The sequence below is a fragment of the Oncorhynchus kisutch genome, linkage group LG19, assembly GCF_002021735.2.
Source record: "Oncorhynchus kisutch isolate 150728-3 linkage group LG19, Okis_V2, whole genome shotgun sequence".
NCBI classification, from domain to species: Eukaryota; Metazoa; Chordata; class Actinopteri; order Salmoniformes; family Salmonidae; genus Oncorhynchus; species Oncorhynchus kisutch.
Window position 1 is genome coordinate 1,204,868 of NC_034192.2, and position 11,894 is coordinate 1,216,761.

Below are 11,894 nucleotides of genomic sequence, written 5' to 3' on the forward strand. Positions count from 1 at the left end.
TAAAAGGGGTTAATTTTCATGCTTGTATTTTGCTCTCACGTGGCCTGTTTATTTTCAGAGCGTTGAGGCGAACAGTCCACTCCTCCTATGGGCTCGTCAGGCTGTGGGGCGGACGGGATTGGCGAGCCTTTTTGTTGTTGTTGTAGCTGCGCGCTGTCGCTTTCCTCCGAAGGCGGGGGCGATATAAAACCCCTCTCCTCCAACACATTCGTTCACTCTGGTGGAGTAAAGTGACATTGAAAGGGTGCCTCAACGTGGCATCCTAGAGAAAGACCCCTCTATTTCCCAACAGCCGTCACCACACTCTACCGTCCTGGCACACGTAGTACCCTCCGAAACGTCCCTACCTCGACTAATAAATGACCAGCATAGGCGCCAGAGAAATAAAACAAGTGAAAGACACGGATCGTTATCCGAACGTGGAGAGAAAAACAACGAATCATTTTCGGAATCATATGAAGGAAAAGCGCACGAATCGTCGTCGCAGTTGCCTTCTCAATGCATACCCTTTGTGCTCGGGGAACGATGAAACCAGAGATTAGCGCCGCGGTCGGGTTTCTGTCGAGATTTCTGCGGATAAAAGGACACGTAAATGACAGACAGCTTCAATCATTCAGCGCAAGTTTACAGGATATTTTGTCAGGTAAGACATGTGCTTCTCGTTTTGTCCTACGTTTCCAAGGCTTCTTTGGATTATGACCTCTGTTGATGTTGTGTCATGTTGTGTTAAGAATATGATTTTAACGAATTGTTGTGTTTTAATCCCATTCCGAAGGGGATTTGCGTCTCTGTTCACAAAGTAACACAAGCGTCCCCCGACCACGAAAAAAAGAGACAAGAATAGATACGGTGAACAACAATCTTCAATCAACAATATTCAATCGATCGAATCAACCATGTTCTATTCAGATACATCGTCGCCTAATTCATGTTTCGAGTTTAGTTACAATGTAATAACGTGGAATAAAGCCGGACTCTATTTGTTCCAACAAGGAAGTGCACCTTTCGATAGTACCAGTTCAGCTGGTCGATAAACTCCTAATTAACATAAAGATGGGGGAAATCTATACCCAGTGAATTGAATTAGGCTATCGAATTACGTAATGCAGACATGAAAACGTAGGAGGATATGAATTCGAGCAGGCAAAAAAAAACAATATATATATATAACATTTCGAGCAGGAAAATAACAGACACATAGGATTCTGGTTATCTTTGTTATAAGAGTATTATAGCCGCCTACATGTTTCACTCGATCCTCTTGAGCGAGCCTCAATCGAATCGAAATTGGAGAACCAAAAGGTAAATAACAAATGCAGAATAAATAGCCCGTATAGATTCCCGCCGTTGACGAACATGTATGAGTAAAGAAAAGCTATTTCTTTACAATATGTTCTAATGTAGACATTCTAGCTCCGTGAATAACGTTAACTGTAATAAGGACACATACATTGATCGACACAGCCACTATACTATGCGTTATTGACTGCATTTGTTTTTGTACAAACCACTGACATGATTTTTTATTTATATTTCCTGTTGTAAATATACAGACAGTTTTAACAGTCTAAAACTGGCATACGTCTGCCAGTTAACACCAAGTGTCTGTCCCTCTAAACACTGAACACCTACATCATGACCTCAATTTGAACATGTTTTGCAACAGCTGTGTCATCTGCAAAGCCATTCACGTTCAAATTCATATAATTTTAGAGCCGTTTTGGATGTGGGCTACACATTTAGCATATCAGGTTACATAATTGTTTATTTCTATTCAACAAACTCTTTAGTTTACAATGCTATTTTCAACTAAACATTTTCTATGGAAGTGGCTTTGTTTGTGCAGGATTAGCATAGAAAGTGAGTGGAAGCTGTAGTCTGAGCATAGCTCCAGTTTGTAAACAGCCATAGCTCCAGTTTGTAAACAGCCATAGCTCCAGTTTGTAAACAGCCATAGCTCCAGTTTGTAAACAGCCACAGCTCCAGTTTGTAAACAGCCATAGCTCCAGTTTGTAAACAGCCATAGCTCCAGTTTGTAAACAGCCATAGCTCCAGTTTGTAAACAGCCATAGCTCCAGTTTGTAAACAGCCATAGCTCCAGTTTGTAAACAGCCAAAGTTGAAGGCAGACGGAGCAAAATGGCCGCCGTCAGAGGGTAAGTGGGGGGTTGGTAGCGGTGGGGTTGGGGCTGGAAGAGGATTTCATAGGGGGAGGGGTGTAGGAAGGACATTATCTAATTAAACAAGTTGCAAAGCGACTTTGTGAAGTGGCCGTCTTCCTCCTTCACCCCCATTTTTCATTCGTCTTCCCGAGTGACATAAACAACTCTGCGAAGCCCCCCCCCCCCCCCCCCCCCCCCCCCCGCTGCTGAAGTAGGCCAGCCATCTCACTGTTGCTTACAGCTTCATTATCACAGCTTATTGTGTCTGTGTGTTCAATAAACAGGCGTTGTTTGTGTATATGGGGGAGAAGGTGGACTTGCTCTAAATATCCACATTGAAACTGTGCTCATTGTCTAACTAGTTAGTAAACCATTTGGACTTCCTGTCTACCAGTAACCTGCTTAACCAAGGTTTGAGCAGTGACTCAATCTGAAACTGCCATAATTCCCCCAACCACACCACCACAGACCAGTGGAAATCACCCAATAATGCCCCAAACAAATCCAAATGTGTATTTGATAAAAAGCCTCCACACATTGTATTGCCACATAATATCCTTAGAGCACTTGGCTTTAAAGAAGCACTGCAGAACTACTTTATTTAAAATATATATTTGAAACTCATCTGTTCCCTGGTTTTAGAATAGGCCCCTCCGTTCTCAGAGGCCTCTTATCTTTTGTGGCGCAAAAGATCAGCCCCATCGTAGCTGCCTGGTGCTTTTTCACGAGTGCCAAGGCCTCCATTAGGGTGCAGTACACAGAGTTCTACTGATAACACAAAGGAGACATTATCTACCAGGGGTGTTGTGCAGGACAGGTGTTCTCCGGGCTCTGGCCTAGTTCAGAGGCTTTTCACAGGCAAACAGACAGGCAGGCAACACATCCAGTTTAGCCACTATGCACCAATGGGGTAACACGATACTGAGGAGTCTTAAGGGGAGAAAATAGGATGATTGGTATCACATGCACACACAGATGCATATCGAACACACATACATACAGTATATATACAAACACACACAAGACACAGTAAATGTGAGTATTGTTAGAGATGTTAGGTTAATTTAGACTTCTGAGAAGCGGTTTTCTAATTTAATTCTTCCCTGTTAGGCTACTATTATACTATGAAAGCAGCAGTCATGCGCGTCTTCTAAAATGAGTTAACGGGGAAGGAATCAGAACTCTTCTCTTTCTCGTGTTCTCCATAAAATGAGTAATGTGACCTCTTTTCTCTCTCTCTTCTTCCAGCCTAGTTTGTCACTTAACGCCCCTTTAGATATACCATATGAATGATATCACAGTGAATCACCAACGGGTATGTGGACACACTCGTCATATTAAAAGGGACGGTGTGGCTTTAAGAGGGGGAGTTCTCCAGCCCAGATTGCTGGCCAGGACTTCACCACCTCAGTGTTGTTGTTCAGCTCCGCTCTGTTTGATGGAGGACTTTGTGCCGCTCGGCCAGAAGGGGATTGTGCAATCAAACTTCTCTCTTTCTCTCTCTCTCTCTCCCTCTCTCTCTCTTTCGCTCTCTCTCTCTTTCTCTCTCTCTTTCGCTTTCTCTCTCTCTCTCTCTCTCTCTGCTGTGTGTCACGTAGGCTCCGGTTACAGAGCGACAAACAGTTTATTGCTGCTTATCAGCCCCATAAGCAGACTGTTATGGTTTATTACTGCACTACAACAAAGCCTGACCCTGTCTGCAGTCTGTTTTACACACACATACCACACACACACACACACACACACACACACACACACACACACACACACACACACACACACACATTAGCAAGTGGAAACTTACAGTATTGTGCTAAATAGTTGGTCATTATATCATGTAACCCAAATACCAACATAAATAGTTGATGCTTCATTACATGGTAATAGAAATATCAGGTAAAAAAGCAGATAAGATATTCCAATGGAATCATGTATTACCTACAAAGGAATAAAACCTTTATTCAATCAAAAGACAATCTAAAGCAACGTTACTTTTCCATAATCATTATTGGGGGGGGGGGGGTTAGTACTGTAAAACATAAACAATCATTTTTTCCTTCCATTTTCCATGTAATTTATGATCTGTAAGTAATTCATAACGGTGATAGATTAGTTATGTGTGTTTAGAACATCATAAACCAGTATTACTTTAGACTCCAGCAACTCTGATAAAATAAAACATGATTATAGTTTGATTTGCAATACAATTACTTAAAATCCAACTATACCTCATACAGTTATTATCATGCTAGTAATCACATTCATGTCCCAATTTATGACCATATTCAATGTTTATCAAAGCACATGCATCCTAATCTCGCATAACACACACACACACACACACACACACACACACACACACACACTAGGAACTAAGGCTGATCAGCTGCAGACAGCTTTGCACCCCGCTTCTCCCTCAGATAGACGTCTGAAAGTAGTAGAGATTTAGCTTACTGGCTCTCACCTGTAAACACCAGACAGCATCTCTTACATCTATCCCTCTTTCTTTCTCTCCCTCTCTCTCTTGTCTCCTCATACAGAACTACACAGGCTCTACTATAGGGTAACCGAAGAACAACAGTTACCCCCTCTGTGCCCTTTTTTGGCAATACAAGCAATACCATGGTAACCTAATAGTGATCCAATGATGATGAAACTCATGGTAACCCGATAATAACCTCCTCTCTCTTTCTCCACAGAGCAATACAAGCACCACTGGTTCCCCGACAGGCCATGCAAGGGCTCGGGCTACCGCTGCATCCGCATCAACCACAAGATGGATCCCCTGGTGGGGCAGGCAGGCCAGCGCATCGGCCTGACCATCAATCAGCTCTACCTGCTGCTGCCTAGTGAGCTCACCCTCTGGGTGGACCCCTTCGAGGTGTCCTACCGCATCGGCGAGGACGGCTCCATCTGCGTGCTCTACGAGTCCCAGCCGGTGGCCCCGGCGCCGTCGGGAGGCAGTGCGGTCACCTCGACCCCCATGGTGGACAGTCACATCAGCTGCAAGGAGGCAGCGGGGATGCTGGGCAGGACCAGCCCTTCCAAAGCCTACAACATGATGACTATGTCCAGCTAAGGGCTGCCACCCGCCACGTCGGGTCGTGGGTTTCGCCCTAGTTGGTCGATGGCAAACCTTTTTAAAGCTAAAAAGAAATGAAATGAAAAAGATTTAAAAAATGAGGAGAAAAGGCAGAGGATGTGGCCTATCGTCCAGGTGAAACCTTGTAGGTTTGATATTTCTTTTCTCCTTCCTCGCTCCATAGTCTGTTATGTTGTGTTATGGGATCTACCGGAGGCTTCGTTTTTTTCCCCGCGGGGGGGGGGGGGGGGCTGTGTGGAGCGTGGAGCTGTTGGGGGCAGCTAAAACAAACCAAGAAACCAAACAGAGAAACAGTGCAGAGAAGGGGCTGCTTTTTGTTTTCGTTTTGTTTTTACACCGGTCTATCAATGTTGACTTTGCACTTTCTTCTCCACGTGGTTACAATGGGTACCATGTCACCACCACCCCCACTACCCTCTCAAAGGCTTCAAGGAACTGCTGTCAAGAACCATACCGTTGAATTTCAGCCTTTTATCTACTTCCTGTTGTTATTGGGTGTACTTCCTGTCTAGGAAGGAAGGTAAGGGGCTGAGGTCCGGGCTGTGCCTGTTTCTAGGTCAGTCTCTGGGGAAACGCTCTAAGTAATTTTCTTCTAAATCCCAGTTTTTGGACCATAGGGTATTTCTTTACCCCCAGAGGCTGCCCCATATACCAGCGTCGAGCTTCAGGAAGCCCCTCCCCTCCATATGGAAGTGCAGTGGAATGCGCTGTGACACCTGTTGCTAAGGACAGTAGTGTGTCACAGCGCACCCCACCAACACACCCAACCATGTATGTGTAGCTTTCTGGGGAGGGCTGGGTATTTGTCCCCTCCCCTTCGATCAATGTTGGTTTGAAATTCACAATCAAGTTCTCGTTTTGTTTATATCCCTCCATCCCCACCTTGACCGTGTAGCATAGGTGGCACTATATTGTCACCGAAATCTGGATCATTTGTTTTGGTTGTTGTGGCCCTGTCAGAAGAAATGACATTGAATGCACTTTTGACATTTAGTTTGTGTGGGATGTGTACTTCTAGAGAAAACCATCTTCATTCCATTTGTTCCAATGTCATCTTTCATGAGCTCCTTTTTTTTGGTAAATTACTCACAGCTCTTACGTCAGGCTAGACCCCACTCTATAGAATTGGGGAGAGTAACTCTGAAGGTTTTAAAAAGATTTCACACTGTAAGCATTTCATTCAGATCCGTTCAGGTGTTGGTAGGGAGGTGCGGTTTGGTGTCGTGTCAGGTTAGGCGTCTGTTGTCCGGTTGTAAGGCACTTTTCTCGGAACACACACACACACACACACACACACACACACACACACACACACACACACACACACACACACACACACACACACACACACACACACACACACACACACACACACACACACACACACACACACACACACACAGATGGCAATTTGAGACACTTATAGAACTCTGATAGATCTCTCTGCACCTGTCGAGGGGTGTGTGAGTGTAGCCAAAGGGAAGTCTGTACGCCCCTGCCTGACTGGGTCCAAGGCTTTCAACACCTCTCCTTTCTTCTGTCTCTCAGTTTGGATGAGGGGTGCGTTGCCTAACGTAGGACTTCAATGTTACACCTATGAGCCATTCTCTGGAGAACCGAGAGAGAACCAGCGTAATGTTAGCCAGCCTGGTTCGAGGTGCTGCTGGACCCTCTCTGGAGGTGTGCCTGTCAGGGCAGACAGACACAAGAAGCCCCTCTGGTGCCACATATCACCACCAGCCAGCTAACCAACCAGCCAACCCCCTCCCCCAATAGCAGTACGGAGATAGCAGTAACACATATCACCTTTCCTTGCCCCAGGGGAGGGAATGAGGTGGTGCGGGGGCCAGGGCCGGATACTCTCGTCCAGGGCAGCTACAATCCCCCCGGCCCCCTCTAAATTAACCTCCACCCAACCAACCCCCTCTTGGCGGTGGAGAGCAAAGCCAGCACATGCACTCAGCGCACTCCGTCTGCACTGGGAGCCCACATAGAGACAGGCAACAAAGAGGAGTCAAAGGATAGGAAGTGACGGTACACAGTCCAAGTTCCTTTGTTTCTTAGGCTGAGCACTGAACTAGTTTACATGGGTGCAATAGGACGATGGTGGTGTCAGTCCTCCTGTAGCTCACTCCTGGTTGGTCACGCTGCAGACAGACAGACGATGTGACAGTCTGTGGGGTTTCGGGGCTTTTAGCCGCTAAGCTGGCCAGGCTGGGCACCAGCCCATCAGACCTACATGTGCTGCTTTAAGCTCCCTAAGCACAGAGGATCATGGGTAATGGATCTGTGGTTGTTGATGCACTGCCCACCCTATCCTCCCTCATCCACTCCCCTCCTAACTGTCCCCCCTCTCTCCATTTCTCCTGGTGCTCCTTCAGCAATCTGTGGAAAAAGCAGTGTCTCCACATGAGCCAGATGGACATGTCTGAGAGAGTAGCCCAGAGCTTTGTTGTTGTGGTAGAAAACCAGCGTTTTAAAAACCTTGCAGCTCCTCTATTGCTTCGATGCCAGCTATCGATGTTGTTATGAGATCGGTCTGTGTTTCAGACGTAGCAAGTTGTCCCTCTTTTTGCTATATGTCTTTTAAAGTCACAGAGGTAGCATCTCATCCCCCCCTCCCTTTCGCCCTAGTCTGATCATCTATCCCGATCATCTATTTGACTTCATTTTTAGATCTACCAAAAAGGAAACAATGCCGAAATGATTTGATCTCTTTCTCGACAGTAACACCACCACCAAAACAATTGGATTTAGTCCACAATATCGGATCTGTAAATGCATCCATTCAGCCTTTGCGCACATAGGTTTCAGAAACGTTGTGAAAAGTGTTTTTGAATAGTTGGAGGTAATAGCACATAAAATGCACTAAATATGTCAAGTTGAAGTTGTGACGTTTTTGAGACGCGAGGAGTCTCTTCTGGAATGTATTACCAAACTCAGGCCTCGGACATTCAATAACAACCCTTCTGGAAAAGCCTGGGACATTCAATAACAACCCTTCTGGAAAAGCCTGGGACATTCAATAACAACCCTTCTGGAAAAGCTGTGCATGTTAAGACGTGAAACGGGAAGGGAATAGTTATCAATGATTCATCAATGATTTTTGAATTATTGCCACTTTCACATTTAGGGTGTTTTACATATTCTAGAATCCATTGCTATTGGACGCCATATGGTAGAATACATGCATAACATTACACAATGGGAAGTGCCAATCATTTGTTTTGAGGTGTTTAGATGTATTTCTTTTGCATTTCCTAGTTTTAACACTGATAACTATTTTCGTAAGTGAATCCATTTGTGATGGGAGTGTTGGCAAGGACCAATCTGTTTTGGTAAAAGAAATATCAGTTTCCATGCCCTGTACTGATAGACTTATCCTTTGTTTTTGTTTTATCTTACAAAACAAGAAAAACGTTTAAAAAATCTGAGCGTACCCAAGAAGAAAAGCTGTCTACTCTACCTTGTGATTTCATGTCAGTACATCTTTATTGTGTTCATTTTCTTTTCCTTGGGTATGTTGTGATGAACTGCTGTAAATTTGTACAGTTCATGTAAATTGATTGTGCGAAAGTTGTACAGATTTCTATATTTTGGAAGAAAAGTTGTTTTTTTCTTCTCTGTAATAAAATATTTCCTATCTTGGCAACATATCCCCGTGATGCTCGTCTTTCTTTTTACGGGGAATGAGAATCCAGAGATGAACGGGAGTCAATATCCAAACAAAGTGAATAGCGTAGTCTTCTGTCAAAATGGCCGACTGAAATCTATTAAGATACAACAGAATATGAAACGAAGGCCGTTAAAAACCTGAAGCTTTTTACTGTTATTTGTTAGGCTGTTATTTTGAATGTAGAGAAGGGTTCTGCTTCATGTCATCTCTTACTGTACACCACAGGCTGCAGGGGGAGGATGGCTCATAACAATGGCCGGAGAGGATGCAAAGGCATCAAACAACTGGAAACCACGTGTTTGATGTATTTGATACCATTCCACTTAATCCACTCCATCCATTACCACGAGCCCATCCTCCCAAATGAAGGCGCCACCAACCTCCTGTGCTGTACATAGAATAGGCTCCAATATGAGACAGCTGTGAAGATGCACAGCCCAGATGGGGATTTGACCTTTGTCCCAGTAGATGAGTGGGATGTCTGTGCCAACAATGACATGATATACAGTAGGATTGCACACAACACTTTCAATAATAAGTGTCATCATTTGAATAATACATAAAAATAGAATGGTATAGGCTGCCTTGTATGGAACAGATAGTAGCCTACTTGCAAGGATTTCTGTATTCTTCCCAAGAAATACAGTGCCTTGCGAAAGTATTCGGCCCCCTTGAACTTTGCGACCTTTTGCCACATTTCAGGCTTCAAACATAAAGATATAAAACTGTATTTTTTTGTGAAGAATCAACAACAAGTGGGACACAATCATGAAGTGGAACGACATTTATTGGATATTTCAAACTTTTTTAACAAATCAAAAACTGAAAAATTGGGGGTGCAACATTATTCAGCCCCTTTACTTTCACTGCAGCAAACTCTCTCCAGAAGTTCAGTGAGGATCTCTGAATGATCCAATGTTGACCTAAATGACTAATGATGATAAATACAATCCACCTGTGTGTAATCAAGTCTCCGTATAAATGCACCTGCACTGTGATAGTCTCAGAGGTCCGTTAAAAGCGCAGAGAGCATCATGAAGAACAAGGAACACACCAGGCAGGTCCGAGATACTGTTGTGAAGAATTTTAAAGCCGGATTTGGATACAAAAAGATTTCCCAAGCTTTAAACATCCCAAGGAGCACTGTGCAAGCGATAATATTGAAATGGAAGGAGTATCAGACCACTGCAAATCTACCAAGACCTGGCCGTCCCTCTAAACTTTCAGCTCATACAAGGAGAAGACTGATCAGAGATGCAGCCAAGAGGCCCATGATCACTCTGGATGAACTGCAGAGATCTACAGCTGAGGTGGGAGACTCTGTCCATAGGACAACAATCAGTCGTATATTGCACAAATCTGGCCTTTATGGAAGAGTGGCAAGAAGAAAGCCATTTCTTAAAGATATCCATAAAAAGTGTCATTTAAAGTTTGCCACAAGCCACCTGGGAGACACACCAAACATGTGGAAGAAGGTGCTCTGGTCAGATGAAACCAAAATTGAACTTTTTGGCAACAATGCAAAACGTTATGTTTGGCGTAAAAGCAACACAGCTCATCACCCTGAACACACCATCCCCACTGTCAAACATGGTGGTGGCAGCATCATGGTTTGGGCCTGCTTTTCTTCAGCAGGGACAGGGAAGATGGTTAAAATTGATGGGACGATGGATGGAGCCAAATACAGGACCATTCTGGAAGAAAACCTGATGGAGTCTGCAAAAGACCTGAGACTGGGACGGAGATTTGTCTTCCAACAAGACAATGATCCAAAACATAAAGCAAAATCTACAATGGAATGGTTCAAAAGTAAACATATCCAGGTGTTAGAATGGCCAAGTCAAAGTCCAGACCTGAATCCAATCGAGAATCTGTGGACAGAACTGAAAACTGCTGTTCACAAATGCTCTCCATCCAACCTCACTGAGCTCGAGCTGTTTTGCAAGGAGGAATGGGAAAAAATTTCAGTCTCTCGATGTGCAAAACTGATAGAGACATACCCCAAGCGACTTACAGCTGTAATCGCAGCAAAAGGTGGCGCTACAAAGTAATTTTGCACGCCCAATTTTTCAGTTTTTGATTTGTTAAAAAAGTTTGAAATATCCAATAAATGTTGTTCCACTTCATGATTGTGTCCCACTTGTTGTTGATTCTTCACAAAAAAATACAGTTTTATATCTTTATGTTTGAAGCCTGAAATGTGGCAAAAGGTCGCAAAGTTCAAGGGGGCCGAATACTTTCGCAAGGCACTGTACATAGCATGCTTTAACAGATGATAAATTATATGCTGTTTATGTTTTTACTCTGTAGTTGCTGTGGTATAGAGCCACTATACCACAGCAAGTGTGACGAGACTGTCTGGAACAGGTATTATCTTTGGTTTGCTGGTCCTGGATTATGGAGACTTTTCTGTTCTATCTGAACCAGCCAGAAAACTGATTAGAAGCTTTGTCTCAGGTTAAGACCTTTGTCAACTTGAGGCTCGGCTGCTCAGACTGCACACATCTAATGCCTCAAAGCCCACATGATATTTTCCTCCTAATGGAAATGCACGTGGCTCCATCAGGTCCGTGAGTGGATGAGACAGACAGACAGATGGTGTATACACAAGGCTTTTCAGACTCCAAAAGTGCTGTCTACACACACACACACACACACACACACACACACACACACACACACACACACACACACACACACACACACACACACACACACACACACACACACACACACACACACACACACACACACACCCAGCAGTTACACCTCAGAAAGAGGTGACTCCACAAAACGTTACTTCTGGATAAAGACTGCAATCTCTCCAGGCCTCTGACTCAAAAAGTTAAACATTTTTGCTCCATTTGGACAAAGACAAAATGGGAAGACAGGAGAAGAGCGGGTTTGACAGGAGCCGAGGGGGTGGAAGATGTTCGGCCTCGGGTCCCAGGGCA

At 44.2% G+C, this 11,894-nt stretch overlaps 1 protein-coding gene across 1 annotated transcript; it reads left to right on the forward strand.

Annotated features, from left to right (window-relative positions):
* The first annotated feature begins 203 nt into the window (after nt 1–203).
* Nucleotides 204–8,920, forward strand: LOC109878572 (protein BTG1-like). The gene is made up of 2 exons (XM_020509417.2): nt 204–643; nt 4,861–8,920. The coding sequence occupies exons 1-2, from the start codon at nt 499–501 to the stop codon at nt 5,238–5,240; spliced, it is 525 nt and encodes a 174-aa protein (XP_020365006.1). The 5' UTR covers nt 204–498; the 3' UTR covers nt 5,241–8,920.
* The last annotated feature ends 2,974 nt before the right edge of the window (nt 8,921–11,894 follow it).

Bases quoted from the DNA above. Each gene is read 5' to 3' on its own strand.
- LOC109878572 (XM_020509417.2), top strand. From the start codon at position 499: ATGCATACCCTTTGTGCTCGGGGAACGATGAAACCAGAGATTAGCGCC. The intron at 644-4,860 runs GTAAGACATGTG...CTTTCTCCACAG, and splicing joins TTTACAGGATATTTTGTCAG to AGCAATACAAGCACCACTGG.